The 20,396-nt window shown below is 41.7% G+C and overlaps 1 protein-coding gene across 2 annotated transcripts in view; it reads right to left on the bottom strand.

Moving 5' to 3' along the window:
* ptprn2 (protein tyrosine phosphatase receptor type N2) overlaps positions 1–20,396 on the bottom strand; it is a 1,022,449-nt gene that overhangs the window by 863,862 nt on the left and 138,191 nt on the right. For both annotated transcript variants that reach the window (XM_073054872.1, XM_073054874.1), the window contains exon 2: positions 19,224–19,274. In XM_073054872.1, coding sequence (XP_072910973.1) covers positions 19,224–19,274 — 51 coding nt within the window. The remainder of the gene's footprint in view (positions 1–19,223; positions 19,275–20,396) is intronic.

Below are 20,396 nucleotides of genomic sequence, written 5' to 3'. Positions count from 1 at the left end.
ACAATGCAAACTCAATCTCTCATTTGGGCTTCCTCAGCACTGAAAGTTAACAAACTACCTCTGCACAGCACACAGAACAGTCCAAAACAGGAAATGCCCACAATGGACCTTCCAACAATATGACCATAAGACCTAACAGCAGAATTAGGTCATTTTGCCCATCAAGTCTGCTCCGCCATTTCATCATAGCTGATACAATTTTCCTCTCAGCCCCAATCTCCTGCCTTCTCCTCCTATCCCTTCATGCCCTGACCAATCTAGAATCTATCAATCTCTTCCTTAAAGACTCGGCTTCCACAGCTGCCTGTGGTAAGGATTCCACAGATTCACCACCCTCTGGCTAAAGAAATTCCCCCTCACCTCCATTCTAAAAGGATGGCTGTCTATCCTGGGACTGTGTCCCCTGGTCTTAGACTTTCCCACCACAGGAAACATCCTCTCCACATCCACTTTATCAAGGCCTTTCACCATTCAATAGGTTTCAATGAGGTCACCCCTCATTCTTTGGAATTCCAGTGAATTCAGGCCCTGAGCCATCAAGCACTTGGGCAATGCCCCAACCAATGATAGCAAGCATGCCATGTGCCTTCTTTACCACCCTATCTGGTACTTCCGATGGAGATGCAGAACTCTCCAACTGTCTATTGCAACATCATTGAATATGTGTGAAAGCATTCACTTCTAATGTGTCCATTAAGCTAGTCAAGTCACTTTTATTGTCATTTCCACCATAACTGCTGGTACAGTGCATAGTAAAAATGAGACAACATTTAATTATCAATCAGACCATACGTGTGTAACCCTCAGGTTCGGCCGACGGTGGTGGTCTAGGGGAAGACGGTTTCTGACCCCACCAAACTTGTGAATTCTCATTTGTGTGGCTGCTGCTTGTTACAAATACCCTGTTACAAATCAGTACCACGAAATATCAGACAGGACACCATATGCAATTAAACGATTGAGCTTTATAATTCTTAATTTGTCTATAGGGTTAGTAAAGAAAACAAAAAGAAAAAGGTCCCATTTCAATGAAACAGTCTAATGTGCATATTGGAGCTCACGGTTTCCCGTCCGTTCCTTCTCCATCGATTTCCTCCGAGCGTCGTCGACTCTTGGCCCCACTCCAAGTCCACTCCGTCCTGCAATCTTCGACCTCTCCGTTCTGGCATCTTCTTTCTTCATCTTACACCAAATAAAAGACCGCAAACAAGTCGCTCTCAGACACACAACAAGAAAAAAACACTCCCATCTTTGGACAGCGGAACATTCCAAAGCCTCCGTTATCTCTAGCCATAACCCAAACACTGCTGCTATAGAACAGCCATTACATTAGCAGTGAAATCTTCCCAGGGTGTTATACGAGGATACAGTTGAACGAGACAGTATCCCTCGTGGCCTGTCTCATCATCAAACAAGGGAAAAAAGCCTACGGCATCTCACATTATCCATGTCAACAGAGTCTTGCGATCACAAGTGAAACGTCCAAGACAATCACACATGGTTACACTACAAGGTGCTTTCTTGCACCGACTCTGATGTCTTCGAGAAGCAGGCAGCAGCACGGTCTGCACCCAAGTCAGCTCCTCCAAACCTTCTCCAGCCCATCCGCCAGCTTCTCCTTCTCCGATCAACATGTACGAACAAGCTTCTCCTTCTACGACCTGTCCACCGGTTTCACCTTCTCCCGCAGAGTGCCGGCTTTTCCTTCTCTGACCTGTCCACCAGCTTCACTTCCCCTGGCCGAATGCCGGCTTCTCCTTCAACTCGTCCGCCAGCTTCTCCTTCTCCCGGCCGAGTGCCACATTCTCTTTCTCCAGTCTGAGTGCCGGCTTCTCCTTCTCCAGGCTGAACACTGGTTTCTCCTTCTCCCAACTCATCCACCAGCTCCATCGACACCCTGGCCAGCAGTTCCGAACAACGACCGGATCACTGATGCAGTAGACTTGTTCTTGGAGTACAGTATTGTCTTAAGATCATGAAAAGCACATTTTAAAAAGAAAAGGGCATCTTTGGTTGGCCCCCAAGAGGCTGCTGCATTCGAATGCACTGACATCTTACCAGATGATGTTACTGAGAGAAGATCAAAGTAAATTTACATCAAAGTATATATATGTCACCATATATAACCGTGAGATTCATTTTCCTGCAGGTATATTCAATAAATCCAAAATAGAATAATAACGATAAAACAATCGATGGAAGATTACACCAACTTTGGTGTTCAACCATAGTTTGACAACAAACTATGCAAATACAAAAATAAATAAATAAGCAATAAATATTGAGAACATGAGATGAAGAGTCCTTGAAAGTGAGCCCATAGGTGCAAGCAAGTGAAGTTATCCCCTTTGGCTCAAGAGCTGATGGTTGAGGGGTAATAACTGTAATCAAGTACAAACCAAGGTATTTTTCTTAAAGTGTGTGTGTTTCTGCCTTTTCCACTCTCTCAACAGCAAGTTCAAGACCACTATCAACCTTGGAATAAGAAGTTCCTTGTCTCATCTCTTCCTTAATTCTCTGACCACTTACTGTGCCCTTAACCACAATCTGTGCCCTAGGCTTGTCTTCCTTCTGCTAAGGAAAATAGGTCAATCCTAAACATTTTGTCAGGCCTGGAATAATGTTATGCACCTCAATTACACCATCCCTCAGCCCCTTTCATTCCAATGAAAACAGCACTATTTTTATCCATCCTGTCTAATACAAATGAGCTTAAATCGTCCAATTTGTGTACATTTCCACAAATAAGTCTGAATCATTCATATCACACAAGTCAAGGGGCTGAGTACTGAGCCCTCTAGGCAACTAATAACCACCTGGCTACAAAAAAAAAACAAACTCAGGCTTTGGGTTCAGCTTTCTACCTCCAAGCCAGTTTTGGATCTAATTTGTCATTCTCACTTTAATCCCATGTATGTTCAATTTTTTAATCTGCCTTACTTTCAGGAGTTTGTCAAAAGCCTTGCTGAAAACCATGTAGACTACATTAATACACTTCCTTTGTCAACCCTCCTTGTACCTCCTCAAGAAAATCCAGTCACGTGACGTGTATGTGACCTTCTCGTGAGAGATCTACATTGACTGTGATTTGAACGTGTCTTGGTAAATGAAGGTTTTATACCCATTTCTGGTGTACAGGAACATGACTGGTGTAGATATGGCAAACAAATGGGCTGAAACCCTCTTCCTGTCCTTTAAAGAGAAGGCTTCATGTAAGCACTTGTAACTGTATGAATAAATTCAGTGAAGAGAGAAGACAGTTTTATCAGTAACAGACTACCGATCACTGCTTCCAGTTATTGTAAATCCTATTTATGCAAGAAGTGAACATTGCAATCTGCCACACACATACACCTTGCCTAAAGCACTGACTTCAATCACTCCCAAGCACAAAATGAACCAGGCAGAAAGTCATCCTTTTGCTAAATATCTCTAACATACTACAATGTACTCTGCTCCCAATGTTCAGCTCTCTTCAATTCCATATCAGATTCACTGGTGAGAGAACCAATCACTAAAGGACAATAAGGACAATATTCAACGGGTCAGGCCACATCTGTGGAAAGAGAAACAAGTTTTACCAGTGGCATTTTCCTTCATGCTGATGGGTGCTTTCTGCCCATTACCCTCCTTCTCTCTTCCAGCAGGTTGATGGTGTGTTCAGGTCCAAGCAAGCCAAACTTTACAATTTCAGCCAATGTCAAAGTAGCCAAAAGAGGTGGGTTTTCAGCCGTTTCTCTAAAGTCATAGATCACAGATCAAGTTCAAGTTCAATTCTCACCCACTATACATGAATACCCATGAATACAGCCAAACAAACCAACATTACTCCAGTGCCAAAGTACAAAACATAGTACCGACAGTCAGACGCAGCAAAAAGCAGATAAAATACATATAAGACAAAAAGCAACATAGTCCGCACCAAGTCCAGGTCCTACAATTTCTCTACGAATGAACAACCTGCTGATGGGGTAGACCTGGGGTACTTTAAGTTCTTAATGACCAGCAGGGTCTTGTAATTATAAAAAAATGTTTAAAGAAGACAATAACACCATTGGTTGACCCTGTAGAAGCTGCTGCATCTGATTGCACCCCATGTTACCGGAAATGACAAAACACGATACAAAAGCCCAAAAACTCTTACCAGCAGGCTCAAGGACAGCTTGTATCCCACTGTTATCGGACTCGTGAATGGACATCTTGTATAATTAGATGGAGCCTTGATCTCAAGATCTACCCCATCATAATCCTCCACTTTATCTTTTATCTGCATCACACTTTTTCAGTAGTTTTTACACTTAATTTGGCATTCTTATTATTCAACTTTATTCTGTCTCAATGCACTGTGTAATGATTTGATCTGTGTGAACAGTATCATGACAAGCCGTTCACTGTATCTTGGTACATGTGCCAACAATAAACTAATATTGATACCAATACTCTTCAGCCCACTGAATGAATGTCAACCACCAGCCATCCTTTTACACTAATCGTACATTCATCTTTTCTTTAATTCCCCATAAATTCTCATGTAACCTCTCCAGATTCTACCAAATACACCCATACACTAGGATCATGTCATAGTGGACCAATAAACCTGTCAGCCCACACATCTTTGGGACATGAGGGGTAACTGAGCACCCAGAGGATGCCCAAGCAGTTTTATGGAGAACTTGCAAACTCCACACAGACAGCACCAGAAGGCAGGATTGAACCTTGGTCTCTAGCATTCTGAGTCAGTAGCTCTACAAACTATACCACTGACCACCACCCCCCCCCCCATTTAAAGATGCAGTTTTTAAAAAAAGCTATTTTTTAATTTCCAGTTCCCAATAGAATAACAACCGGGTCTCTGGAAATGAGTCTCTGGAACTGGGTCTCTGTGGTTCAGAAGGGAAGGGGGAGAAGAGGGGCACAGTACTGATAGGGGATTCCATAAACAGAGGAGCAGGCAAGATTTTTGTGGACGTCAAAGAGGTACCTGGATGGTATGATACCTCCTGGGTATCAGGGTCAGTGATGTCTCAGATTAGGTCCATAGGATTCTGAAGGGGGTATAATAAGCGAGTCAGCAGCTGCAAGTCATGATACATACTGGTACCAATGACATGGGTAGGAAAAGGGAGGCGATCCTGAAGAGACTATATAGGGAGTTAGGGAAAAAGCTGAAAAGTATGACCACCAGGGTAGTAACCTCCAGATTACTGTCTGTGCCACATACCAGTGAGGGTAAGAACAGAATGATTTGGCAGATGAGTGCGTGCCTGGCTGAGGAATTCGTGCAGGGGGCAGGTTTCAGATTTCTGGACCATTGAGATCTCTTCAGGGGTAGGTATAAATTGTACAAGGTTTACAAAGGAAGGGTTACACCTGAACCCAAGGGGGACCTATACCTTCGCAGGCAGGTTCACTGGAGCTGTTGGGGAGGGTTTAAACTAATTTGGCGGGGGGTGGGAACCAGTGTGAGAGAGCTACGAATGAGGCAGTTCGTATGCAAGTAGATGATGTGTGGAGCAAGACTGTGAGGAAGGACAGGCAGATGATAGGGAAAAATACAGTCAGTCAGGGGAGTCGAAGTTGTAAAAGGGTTATATTTGAATTCATGCAGGAAACAGAATAAAGTAGATGATCTTTGTAGCGCAGTTAGAGTTTTCGCCAGTACAGCATTGTAAGCATCACTGAGTTCTGACCAAATGAAGATCATTGTTGGGGGTTTAACATCCAAGATATACCTTTTATCAAAAGGACAGGCAGGTAGTTAGAGGGGCTGGGATGGCTTTGTTGATAAAAAATGAAATCAAATCCTTAGAAAGAGATGAAGACATGAAGACATGAAGAAAGGGATCAGAATATGTAGATTCCTTATGGGTAGATTTAAGAAACTGCAAGGATAAAAAGACCCTGATGGGAGTTAAAAATAGGCCTTTCAACAGCAGACAGGATGTGAGCTACAAATTACAAAGGGAGATAGAAAAAGCATGTATAAAGGGTAATGTTATGATAGTCGTGGGAGACTTAGTATATTCAAGCTGGTGCCTTTTTAGAGCAGTTTGTCATTGAGCCAACTAGGGAAAAGACAATTCTGGATTGAGTGTTGCGTAATGAGCCAGATTTGATTAGGGTGCTTAAGGTAATGGAACTCTTAGAAGGAAGTGAACACATTATGATAGAATTCACCCTGCAGTTTGAGAGGGAGAAGCTAAAGTCAGATGTATCAGTATTACAGTGGAGTAAAGGGAATTACAGAGGCATGAGAGAAGAGCTGGCCAAAGTTGATTGGAAGGGGACACAAGCAGGAATAACGGCAGACCAGCAATGGATGAAGTTTCTGGGAGCAATTTGGAAGGCGCAGGATAGATACATCCCAAAGACGAAGAAGTATTCTAAAGGGAGAATGATACAACCATGGCTGACAAGGGAAGTTAAAGACAGCATAAAAGCAAGAGGGAGGGTATATAATGGGAAGGTAGAGGCTTGGGAAGGTTTAAAAAACCAATAGAAGGCAACTTAAAAAGACATGAAGAAAAAAAAGATGAACTATGAAGGTAAGCTACCTTATAATAGCAAAGAGAATACCCAAAGTTCTTTTTTCAGATATATAAAGAGTAAAAGAGAGGTGAGAGTGGATATCAGACCATTGGAAAATGATCGGCAGTAATCGGGATCAAAGAAATAGTGGGCAAACTATTGTGTCAGTCTTTACTGTGGAAGATGATAACAGTATGCCAGAAATTTGAGTGTATAGTCAATACTACTATATAAGTTTTTGTGAAGCTGTAAGATCTGAAGGTAGCTAAGTCACCGTAACCAGATGGACTACACCCCAGGGTCCTGAAGGAGGTAGCTGCAGAGATTGTGAAGGAATTAGTAATGATCTTCCAAAAATCACTAGATCCTGGAATGTTTCTGGAGGCCTAGAAAATTGGATGGTGGAATTGATGGCTTTGTGGCCAAGTCTGCGGGCAATGCATGGAGTGTTGAGGAAGTATGGAATCTACAGAAGGAATTAGACAGATTGGGAGAATGGGCAAATAAGAGGCAGATGGAATATGGTGTAGGGAAGTGTATGGTTATGAACTTTGGTAGAAGAAATAAATGTGTAGACTATTTTCTAAAAAGAGAGAAGATTTAAAAAACAGGTGAAATGTACTTGGGACTCCTTGTGCAGGATTCAATAAACGTTCATTTGCAGGCTGAGTTGGTGATAAGGGAGGCAAAAATACCATGTTAGCATTCATTTCAAGAGGGCTAAAATATAAAAGTAAGGATGTAATACTGAGGCTTTATAAGGCATTGGTCAGACTGCACTTGGAGTACTGTGAGCAGTTTAGAGCCCGTTATCCAAGAAAAGATGTGCTGGCATTAGAAAGGGTCCAAAAGCTATTCAACAGAATGATTCCGGGAATGAAACGGTTAACATATGACAAGCCTTTGACAGCTCACGGCCTGTACTCACTGGTGTTTAGAAGAATGAGGAGGGGATCTCATTGAAATCTACCAAATGTAGAAAGGCTCAGATGGAGAGCATGTAAGAGGGGATTTCCCTATAGTGGGGAAGTCTCGGACAAGAGGGCACAGCTTTAGAATAGAGGGATATCCACTGAGAAAAGAGATGAAGAGGAATTTCTTTAGTCAGAGGGTAGTGAATCTGTGAAAGTCATTGCCACAGATGGCTGTTGAGGCCAAGTCATTGGGTATATTTAAAGTGGAGGATCATAGTTTCTTGATCTGTCAAGGTGTCAAAGATTACAGGGAGAAGGCAGGAGAATGGTATTGAGAGGGATAATAAATCAGCCATGACGGAATGGAGGAGCAGAGTGGGCTGAATAGCCTAATTCTGCTCCTTTGTTTTAGGGTCATATAGGCTTATGGAATATGTTTCCTTCTCTTCCCTTTTCCTGAAATCCTAATTAAGATTTGCCCAATCATTTAAGAAAACTATTTTAAAACACTCCAATCACTGTTCAATATATTTAGGGCTTTTCAGTTAATTAGTGCATTTGGAGAAAATAAAACCTGGCTAAAATTGACACAATAACAAAAGCTAGAAAAGAGCTCCAGGAGCTCACAGAAAATGGGTGATAATCCTCTTCATTTGCCAGAGATATGAAGTCTATTGGTACCAAGAACTTTACATTGGCTCCTTATCCAATTTGAAGCTGCAATGTTGTCTTGGCTTCACAGAGCACCAGAATAGGGTGGTTAAGGTGGCGTATGCTGTCTGTGACTTTCATTATTCAGGGATTAAATTCAAGAGCTGCAAGGTGCAATTGCAGCTCTACAAAGCCCTGGTTAGACCACATTCAGAATATTGTGTTCAGTTCCAGTCACCTCACTGCAGGAAGGATGTGGAGGCTTCAGGGAGGGTGCAGAGGGGTTTTACCAGGAAGCAGCCGGATTAGAGACTGTGTCTTCTAAGGATAGGTTGAGGTTTTGGAGGTGCTTTTGGAGCAAAGGAGGATGAGAGGTGACTTAATAGAGGTGTACAAGATGATAAAAGATCAAGTAGATAGCCAGAGACATTTTCCCTGGGCAGAAGTGGCTAATACTAGTTGTATAATTTTCAGGTGATTGGAAGAAAGCATAGGGGTGATGTCAAAGGTAATCTTTACACAGAAAGTGGTAAATGCATGGAAAGCCTGCCATGAGTGGTGGTAGAGGCAGATACACTGGGGGCGTTTAAGCAACTCTTAGATAGGCACATGGATGATGGAAAACTAGAGGGTTATGTAGGAGATAAGGGTTAGATTGATCTAAGTCAGTTAAAAGAGCGGCACAACATTGTGGCCTGTACTGTGCTGTAGTGCTCTATGTTCTATGTTCTAAAAGTTCGGAGGATCAAGCTCCTGATGCATCAGACTGCCTCTTTTGGCCCCTCAAAGGTACAAACTCTGGAGCTAGTTGAAACTCTACAATCCATCAATCTCCACATGGGAAGGTGCCACAGAACTGAGGACATCAAGAAGTTTTAAAACTCACTCTTGGAAGCAGAAAGCAAAAGAATTTTAAACTGAAATAACTGGGTAATAATAATCAATCCGATCAACAATAATAGAGGGAAACCTTTAACAGTTGTTTGCCTGTTGCAGAAGCCAATTATAATAATGAAAGATGTGCATTTTTACAGCCTCTTTATGACCTCGGTGTGTGCCAGAAAGCATTATAGCTAGTGAAGTACTTTGCATTTAATTTGGTAATACAGGAGCCACAGCAGCTGTTTTGAACACAACAAGGTCCTGCAAGCTGCAATGCAATAGAATCACAGAAGGTTACAGCAAGAAGGCCACCATTTATCACTGCTTTTAATTGCTCCTTTTAGCTCTTCATAAATCCATTCCTTGTTCTTTCCTCAAAGTCAGGTACTTTTAGAAATAAAGATGCTTTTTTTCCTTTGAAGGAAATGTTAAGCCAAATGTCCTGTTTCCATCTGTGACTTTAATCATTTCAAGGGTTACAATTCATGTACCTTACATCATGCCAAACATAATAATATGCCAATGGAAGACAGAAGTATCCAAGATGGGTGTGCTCGACCCAGTGTTAAACTAATTCAACAGGAACCATGGAGACAATGTAAAATTGTAGGAGGGTGGATGCAGAACGGCCAGTTTCAAGCTCCTGGGTGTCAACATCTCTGAAGATCTCTCCTAGGTCCAACATATTGATGCAACTCCAAAGACTAAATTGGGAATCAAAAGGTGAGCCTAGTGCGTTCAGGACTAATGTGCTGAGCTGCATATATTTCAATGCAAGATGTATCGTAGGAAAGGTAGATGAGCTCAGGGCATGAATCAACACATGGAATTATGATATTGCAGCTGTCAGTGACAGTTGGATGCAGGAGGGGCAGGACGGGCAACTCAATATTCCAGGGATCCATTGTTTTAGATACGAGAGTGCAGGAAGGCTTAAAGGGGCAGGGGTGGTGTTTGCTCCTGCCACTTAGAGACTTCAGCTAATATTATTTTGTGACTGTATGAGCCATGCTAACTGGATGTGCTGTGAGTGACTGTATGTACAGTGCTTTGTACCTTGGCCTTGGAAGAACGCTGTTTTGTATAGCTATATACACGTGTATGGTTGAATGACAATTAAACTTGAACTTGAATACACGAAGAATGGAGGGATGTGAACATGTGGATTAGGTGTCATTAGCTTAATTAGTTTGGCACAACATTGTAGATTGAAAGACATGCTTCGTACTGTCCTATGTTGGGTATATGGGGTGTCCATGGAAGGATAGCACTTCTGGTGAAGGGGATTGTCTTGTCCATTCCGGGACAGCTCACTCACCTTTGGTCCCCACCAGACACTCAGCACTCAACTGTGGCTCCAAGTAACTGTTTGCATGTGACAGCGGCCACTCCCCGGTACACCGCTTCATCAGGGGGGCTAACCCAGGTGAGGGTAGGCAGCAGCCTCACACCCTGGTGGATTAGGGGCATCTGAAACTGGGCAGATGAGATCTAAAGTGAGATCCAACAGCCAGAAAGGCTCTGTGGAGAGTGAAAGGCACGGCACGGCACAGACGATATCAATGTTATCCACTGCCACCATGGAAGACTCCAGTTGGTGACGCTTGTTCGTACCACTAACTCAGACATCTAAGGTCAAGAGAGTGGAACTGCCCCAGGGCAATGGCTTTTTCACTTTAAAAACTCGCCTGCACAGGTTTCCTATCATTGACAGACAATCACCACTGTCTTATGCTCTGACAAGACCCTAAAATTCTGAGTAGGGTCGAGCCTGATAATCAGTGGTGAAGCAGGCCAAATCCACCCAGGTACGTTCAGCTTTCAAGTCATTTTATGCATAATGGGTACAGGTGACACCAAGCCAAAGTCATCTTCTTTTTGATGTCCACTGACTCTCTGTACAATGGTGATGCACTCAGTCCTTGTCCTCTTTTGTAACCATGGTATTTTTGTGGCTAATCCATTTTGTGGCTGTGGTCAGTGCTGATCCTCAGGATGCTGATGGGGTTTGGAGGTGGGCTACTGAATGTCAAAGGGTGATGGTTAGATATTTGTTGGAAGAGATCATTGTTTGTTACTTCAGTCACTTCAACTCACAAAAAAATTCTTGCTTAGCCCTCAGGAAATCTGACAGTTCCTATGTCTAGCAGCCTATCCTGGTTCAAAATTAATCACTCTCAAGTTTTGCAATTCAGTGTGACTGCCAAAGGTCAGCTACAAGAAATATAAATTACTGTTGCAAAGGAGCTGTTTGACTCCAGTATAGGCATTCATTTTACCGTAATTGCTGAGCTCCAGATAATCCTGTGCAAGCACTCCCAAAGCAATAGGTTTCTGAAATGGAAATACAAAATTCGGACTCTGAGCTTGTCTTCCTACCTCTGCCTCAGCAGAGTGGGAAAAAAAAGATTTGCCTTTATGTAGCAACCTTCATATCCTTTTCAGGACATTGGCTTACAGCCATTGACATATTGTCATAGTGCAGTGATTGCCCACAAAAGAACAAGTCTCAGGCTGGTACGTGGTGACATGTGCACATTGATAATAAATTTACTTTGAACAATAAACAAAGTCAAAAGTCAAAATGAAAGGGATAAATATTGGTCACAACACCTGCAATAATTATATTACTCCCCATGGATTCCCGTGATCTTTTACATCTAGCCTAAGGAGCAGACTAAGCCTTGGTTTAACATTTCACCTCTCAAATACAATAAACAAACCTCACTACTAAATCCTGCCCTCCACTCTGGAAATTCCTGTCTAATGTATGAGAGGTAGCTTAATACTCAAGACTCCTATACTGCTCCACTGCACCCAGCAAACAGCTCCATTCTCTCTCTCGCCAATTGGATATACCAGCATCTCTTTACCATCACTATCCCTCCCACTTTCATCCCCTTAACCTTCACCAGATGTCTACCCTCAGTACCCCATCATCTCGTTCATGATCATCACATCAAAACCTTGACTTTCACCACTTCATTAACCCCACATTCAAATGCTCACCAAGCCCAAAACCCGTGACAGCTCTTCTTCACCAATCTCACTTTATCTCCTTCACTAATGCCCCTATACACCCCTTCACCGGCTTCCCTATCTTGACCCCATCACCAAGCCCCAACCACTTGACATCTTCCCTCTACCAATATCACTGTCTCTCATTCACTCACTTCCAACCTTCTGCCTTCTCACTTCCACTACCTGATCATAAATCTTAGCTTTAGTTCACCGACCTGCGACAGACTCCCAGTCATCTTCCACCTTCACTCCTCAACTACCTCCTGTTACCATCAGTTCTTCACTTTAGCTCAAGTACCTCATCACTATCCTCTCATCTTCAGCATTCAACAAACTTCCCTGACCTTCACCCCTCACCACCCTATTACTTTCACACCCCCACCTTTCATCCCTCATCTACCCCCACTTCGCCTCTCACCAATTAACCTCAGATCTACATTTGATCTACCTTCAATCTCTCTCCAAAGATGTATTGTATGGTTAGGGTTAGTGAGTTGTGGGAATGCTACATTGGTAACGGAAGTGTGGTGACATTTGTGGGCTTCTCAGCATAGTCCTCACTGATTGGCTCAGATGCAAATAATGCATTTCACTTTATCTTTCTATGTATATGACAAATAAAGCTAATCTTTCTTTCTTTTAACCTAAGTCTTTTTCTGTTTTTTTTAGATGTGGTTTTTGTAAAGAACGATTAGCTTTATTTGTCACATGAACATTGGAACATACGGTGAGATGCATTGTTTGCATCAAATCAAGTCAGTGAGGATTCTGCTGGGGGCAGCCCACAAGTGACTTCTGGGGCCAACATAGCATGCCTACAACTCACTAAACCTAACCGTACATCTATGGAATGTGGGAGGAAACCAGAGCACCCAGAGGAAACCTACGCAGTCACCGGGAAAATGTACAAACTCCTTACAGGCAGTAGTAGGAATTGTACCATGATCGTTGGCACTGTATATCATCATGCTAGTCACGATGCTACCATATCACCCACTCCATCAGAACCTCACACAATCTCTATCACCCTTAAGATCGAGGTCTTAAAGACATGGGAATACCACTACCGACATATTGACTTCAGCTCATCCCAACTATTCAGTTGTTGTCAGTGGGTCTAAAGGCTGGGATTCCACCTTTAACATCAACACATTCTCAAAGGGAATTAAGAGTAAATACTAAGATACGCTAACTGCTAAAATACCATACCGCCAACTGGACTAAAGAACTTACTTACGTTCCTCGGTCCAGTTGCTGCTGACTATTAATACACCTATTAATACATCTTGCACATCTTTCACTTCCCAACGTGAGCTGGGCTGTGGAAGAAGCAGCGTCAAGTTCAAATCATGGAATATTCAGCATAAGGTAAGGAGTTTGATCATATTACTCTAATTCTAAAAGCAGTAATTAACACCCTGATTCAAAGCTTTCCCATAATGTTTTCCATGGTTGATAAACAACCACAGTGATTCTAATGTACAGACACAGTATTTCTGCCAATTATTTTCACCCACATTCCTGGTTTCGCTTTGTTATTTAACGGCTCATCAAAATTCAGGTCAGCACAACTGAAATAGTAGTTTGCACCATCATTCTTTGGATTCAATTTCCTCCAGTTGTGCACCACTTACCATGAAGCCCAATGGGTTGGTCAATTTTTAAGATGTGCTTTTGAAGGTTCCAAACTATGGTGGGAAATGAGGGTGTACTTTCAAGCTCCTGTAGCTTTTCCCAAATGGCAGAAAAAAGACATTCGTGCTGATACCCTTCCTTCCTGAAGCAATATGAAGATGGACAGTGCTTACCATTGTTTGCCAGTTCTGACAATCCACAGCAGAGCAAAGCAGTCACCACACTAGCCTGAAACACAATCTGTCAGGATACTTATTCATGTATGCACGTATATATGTATTTATTTATATTATTATTGTAATTTCACTTTTTCTCAGCTCAAGCTGGTAAAACTTGAGGTACAGGTATAGCCAAGCACATTCATTGGTCAATTGCCAGGAATTTTCAGACTATTCTAGTAGTGTTTAGTATTGTGACTTTCTGAAGATTTACATAGATATTGCTGTGTAGGCCTAAGTGTTTAATGCTATTGTGTAGTGACTTTGGATGATACTTGTTGTAAATATTACTATTGGTTCAATGTATATACCCTGTTCATGTTCCATAGTCTTTCTATTTCCTCTTTTAATTCTGCATATTTCTGGTGTTTTTCGCTTACTGATTTCTGTATGTTGTGTGTTTGGAATGGCTATATCTATTAAGTTGTTCTTATTTATTTATCCTGTAATATTATATCCAGATCATTATTATGATCCCATCTGTAATAGCAGATCAGTCGTAATATAATGTGTAGGACTCTGTCTCTAAAACTGGATTAGGCTTGTATTTATAGTCCTTTATGAGTTTGTATCTTTAAGCAAAATTTTGGTGAATTATGCTTGCCTCTTGTTTGTGCCTGCATATGTAATCAGATTGAGATATTATTTTTTTTATTTGCAGTTTGTCTTCTTTTGCACATTGGTTGTTTGTCCGTCTTTGTTTATGTGTAGTTTTTTCATTCATTCTATTGTGTCTCTTTGTGTTTACTATGAATACCTGGCAAGAACATGAATCTCAAGATTCGAGATCATTAAATGTCATTTCTAGTACACAAGTGTAAAGGAGAATGAATAATTGTTATTCTGAATGTGATGCAGCATAAAAACCCAATAATAAAAAAACACAAAAGATAAAGTACACAATAATTGTAAATACGTAAGAAAGCTTATATACAGACCCATAAAATAACACTAGGCACACAAGTGTCTGTACATAAGTTGACTCCGACAGGAATGATAAATTAGTGGTTGTGTGGAGTGTAGAGGGGTGGGTTGGTAGGTGGAGGCATTGATCAGCCTTACTGCTTGAGGAAGGCAACTGTTTTCTGAGTCTGGTGGTCCTGGCATGAATGATACATAGCCTCCTCCCTGATGGGAGTGAGTGATATATGATAACATATATGTGTTTGTGCGTGTGAGTGTACCCTTAACTCCTGGTGGAGTCGTCGGGGCACCGTCATGACAAGCTTTTTGCACCGATCTTTTATGGTGATGGCCGGCTGGTGGCATAGTGGCATCAGCGCTGGACTTCAGAGCGAAGGCTCCCGAGTTCGAATCCAGCCGGCTCCCTTGCACGCTTTCCATCCGTGCTGGGTTGAGCGTCGAGCTAACAACCTCTTAAAAATAAGAAAGCCTGCTATAAAAATGCCGTCACGACGCCATCCCAATGACTCCACTTGGAGTTAAGGGCTTTCTTCTTCTTCTTCTTCTATTTTGGTGATTGCTCATCGTACATCGTACCAGGCCTCTCCAGGATTTTTTTTTACGAGGTCAAGTTGCTAGCTCGACACTCAACCCAGGCACGGATGGAGAGCGTGCAAGGGAGCTGGCTGGATTCGAACTTGGGACTTCTCGCCCCGAAGTCCAGCGCCGATGCCACTACGCCACCAGCCAGCTTAACATATATGTGCTTTGATAATAAAATTTACTTTAAACTTTGAACTTTGCACTGGTGTGCTGCCTTGTGGAATGACTAGGTGAGGTTGCTGGTGTTATGGGTACAAATTTACAAACCTGTCAATTTCTCTTCCTCAAATAGCAGTGGACACAGACCCTTTGAAAACTTTAAGGCCAAGGTAGATAGGTTTTTGATTAGCAAAACTGAAAAGCAACAAGGGGTAGGGTAAGAATGCAAAGATTGAGGTTACAATCAGATCTGTGATAAGGCAGAGTCAAAATGCCAAATGGTTTACTCTTACACCTAATTCTGTCGATTTTAATTGAGGCAAAACTAGATTTAATTTCTCTTAAAATAACGTTCAAAGAGCATGGGAAAGTCCGCAGACACTGGAAATCCAAAGCTACGCACTCAAAAAGCTGGAGGAAGTCAGCACATTAGGCAGCATCTATAGAAATGAATGAACATTTTGTGTTTAGGGCCAAGGTCCTTCATCAGGACTGGAAAGGAAGCGGGATGACACCAGAAAGGTATTGTATGGGGACTTATTTTTCATAATACGTAACACACTTTTAATAGCTCTTCCTTCAGTAAAGTGCGGTTGGAGTTGCATTATGCAGTCTGCAGTGTTTCTCCATGGGTTCGCCAAGTGAATGCAATATGAAATGAGATTATTTATCACAGCAATTGTCTTTTGCAGAAATAAAACTGACACTTTCTCATTTAAAACAGCATTGACATTTCTGTGATAAACAGCTTTCATTGCTATTTTAATCCATGCTAAAAAGTAACCTTTAAAAAGAATTGATTAGCCTTTAAATGACAGTCTGCTGTTTTGTTCTCCGAGCTCTTGTCAGGCTCACTGTTTTGGACCATTTCTTTAAACTCCAGAACCTTGATTACTTCAGCCCAAATCACCACCCCAGCTGCGACCAACAAAACAAAAAGAAGCTGGGTACAGGTACAGTTTCAAACTCTGCACATTTTGTAGCTGGTGATGAAGTACAGCCAGCAAAGAAAAATCAAAGAGGAATTGTGTCACTCTGGTGTAATGTGACACTTTTCACAATCTTAGAATGAGTCCCTTTTCAGCTTGTAATATAAGCTGTGTGCCTATTCCGAATCATCAAAATCCTACCAGCAGCAGCTTTCAAGTGCTTTAAACCTGTTGGGAAATCATTCCTTCCACACACTCGCCCATTCTGTATCAAATGCAGCTACCAAAAGATGCCTTGATTTCAGAAGGCTCAACAGGAGGGTGAAACATAATTTCAAAGTTCGAAGTAAATTTATTATCAAAATACATATTTGTCACCACATAACTGAGATTCATTTTCTTGCAAGCATTTACAGGGAATTAAAGAAATGCAGTAAAGTTTATGAAAAAATATAACAAAGATTGACAAACATCCAAAGTGTAAAAGAAGGATAAATCCACAAGATCATAAGACATAGGAACAGAATTAGGCCATTCAGCCCATTGAGTCTGCTCTGCTATTCTATCATGGCTGATTTATTATCTCTCTCAATCCCATCCTCCTGCCTTCTTCTTATAACCTTTGACACCCTTACTAATCAAGAACTTATCAACCTCCACTTTAAATAAATACAATAACTTGACCTCCACAGCCATTGTGGTGGCAATAAATTCCACAGATTCATCACCCCTGGCTAAATTGTGCCAATAATAAATAAACAATAATAAACAAAACATGAGTTGTAGAGTCCTTGTAAGACAGCTGGGCCAGACACCCTTTTGTGGGTTCGCCCTCCTGGAGGATGCTCTCACGTCGGCCTCAGAGACTGAAGTCAGTGACAGTGGGGATCATGAAGTGAAATTAGTTTCACAAGAGCTCACCTAGTTGCGGAATTAACCAACAGTTCTGACAAGACTTCTTTCATTTTTAATGGCCTGTCTAACAGATGAGATTATATTTGAATCTCATCCATTATACTGAGCTAGTGACATTATCTGCCTGCACTACTGATAAGGAAATAAGTGTCCTCTTAGTGTGAAAATTGAAAGGCACAGCCATCAATGAAATGTCAGTATATCTTTTATTAGTTGTCAAATAGTTATGCTGTAATCCACTGTAAAACCCTAATTTGCAATATGAAAATGTCAGCATGCCGTTATTTTGAACCTCCTTCTCATCTGCTAAGGCTGCACATTCTTACAATGAAGACAACATAAGCCGCTCATTTGACATTTGAACTTCATTTGCAGTATTTTAATAAAAGCATATTTTATCCAGCTAACCTTTGCGTTGGCATAAAAGGGAGCAGATCTGTGATCTCATAGCTCCACTGTGTAATGGCATTCAGCAGGTGGATCTCACCAGGACAGAGTTTATGACTTTTTCCAGATTTGCCCAACACTGATCAGGCCGCATTAGCTCTCCTTCCCTTGTTTTTCTTCTATCACAAAACTACAAAGGTTTGTTCATACAAAAATACACAAAATGTTTGTATTTACAAGTCAGTGAACAAATTCAAATTAAAACACACAAAATGCTGGAGGAACTCAGCAGGTTAGCCAGTATCTAAAGAAAAAGCAGTCGACATTTTGGGCTGGAAAGAAAGAGGAGTAGTCGGTGTAAGAAGGCGGGGGAGGGGAGGACTTTATGAGAAAGTGAGGATGAGACCTCCCCTAGATCCAAGGTCTGAAGTTCATTGATAGTTACAGACCAAGAATGGCTGGGAAGGGCAATCGATTAGGACAGAGCGTTGTGATCGTGCTATTATTTTTGTGACTGTATGTGTTATCGCTACTCTGTGTGCTCCGTGTACTGTACTTTGCAGCTTGGTCCTGGAGGAACACTAATCACTTAACTGTGTACATGTGTATGGTTGAATGATGATTACACTCGAACTTGAGAGTGTTGTTATAAGTTTAGAGGGGATGCAAAGACAGCGGGGGTTCCCAACCTGGAGCCGACGGACCCCGTGCTCAATGGTATTGGTCCACAGCATAAAAATGATTGGTAACCCCTGAGCGAGAGGATAGTTGGAATCTGAAATGTTAGCTCAGAGCTTGATTGAGACAGAGACTCTCACTATTTCAGAAGTTCTTGCATTGTCAATGTATAGAAGACTACAAACCAAGTGCTGGTTAAAAGGGATTAGTATATATAAATATTTTATTGTCAGTATCGACACAATGTGCCAAAGGGCCTCTTGCTATGCTGATTGACTCTATGACAAGATGATAGCACAGTGTTGTATATTTAATGCCTAAGTAATGATTGAGCAATCGTGTATATATTGATTAAGCATTCTTGCTTATTTAAATAATTCATTACGGGTTATTTGTATAAATACGTGAATTGCATATGTCATCACGCTACCATGTGATAAGTGGCACCTTGCTTAAAAGTAAAACTCAAAGTTAGACCTGCACTTCAGACTCCCATGTCTTCTTTATAATTAGTTTAATGTTTTGAAATGTCTAAACATAACACAAATTCATTTTTAGCCAAATCCTCTTGCAATGAAGGCCAACACGCTGCCTCCATATCTTGATGTTCCTGCACATTGACTGTCAGTGATTCAATAAACAAGACATTCTAGTCCCTCCGAACGCCAACAGCTTTCAATCCCACACAGTTAAGAAGTAGACCGCCTTTCTATTTCTTCTCCACCAAATCCATCAGTTTAACAGCCATAGTCTGACATCCACACGTGCAAACAAATTCAAAAGATGTTGAACCTACTCACCATTTACACAGATCTCGTAGGTGTCGCACAAATCAGCTTCAAAAAAGCAGCCTGTAAGATAAAAAGTAGTAAATCAATTACAAATGCATTTATAATCTAAAGCTGTAGGGAATCTCAGTTGCAGATATCTACAGAGACAAGAATATTTGTTAAATGACATTTGACTGCATTTATAAAAGTCTCATATTATCTTTTTTTTTCCCAAGTTTCTCTTACAGACCAGAGAAAGATGAGAATAATTATTAGAGGGTGTTGGAAAGACTGACTGAAAAAGCTAAGAGAGGTATGCTGTTCCTACTCCTTTACATCAATAATGGATTGGATGTCATTCCCAAAATTTATCCTCATCTTTAATTTTTCCTGCACATTCTTCCTTTTTAAAGGAGGCATGTAGCTGGGTGTCTGTCAGGAGAAGGAATGGGAAGGTGAATAGTCAGTTAGCGCAGAGCACCCCTGTACACCGTTTTGGATACTGTTGTGGAGATGACCTCCCAGGAGACTGCCACAGAGACTGGGTTACTGGCAATGTGCATGGGTCTGTGGTGCAGAAGGGAAAGAGAGAGAAGAGGGGAGCGCTATTGACAGGGAACTCGATAGTAAGGGGAACAGACAGGAGATTCTGCGGACATGAATGGGACACCTGGATGGTATGTTGCCTCCAGTTGCCAGGGTCAGGGACGTCTCAGATCGCAACCACAGCATTTGGGGGGGGGGGGGGGGGAGGGAGAGCATCCAGCAGTCTCAGTACATATTGGTATCAATGACACAATGACATAGGAAGGAAAAGCAAAGAGGTCTTGAAAAGAAAATTTAGAGAGCTAGGCAGGAAGCTGAGAAGCAGGACCTTCAGGGTAGTAATTTCTGAATTGTTACTGGTGCCCTGTGCCAGTGATAGTAGAAACAGGATGATTTGGCAGATAGATGCATAGCTGAGAATCTGGCGCAGGGGCAGGGCTTCAGGTTCATGGATCATTGGTTTCTCTTCCAGGGGAGGTATGACCTATTCAAAATGGATGGATTGCACCTGAACTCGAGGGCGATCGATATTCTCATGGACAGGCTTATTAGAGTTGTTGGGGTAAGTTTAATCTAATTTGGCAGGGGGATAGGAAACAGAGTGAAGGGACTAGGGATAGAACGAATGGTAAAAAAGCAAAGAGAGCATGCATTCAG

The sequence above is a fragment of the Hemitrygon akajei genome, chromosome 8 (genome assembly GCF_048418815.1).
Source record: "Hemitrygon akajei chromosome 8, sHemAka1.3, whole genome shotgun sequence".
Lineage (NCBI taxonomy): Eukaryota > Metazoa > Chordata > Chondrichthyes > Myliobatiformes > Dasyatidae > Hemitrygon > Hemitrygon akajei.
This window is presented reverse-complemented; position numbering and strand designations above follow the sequence as displayed.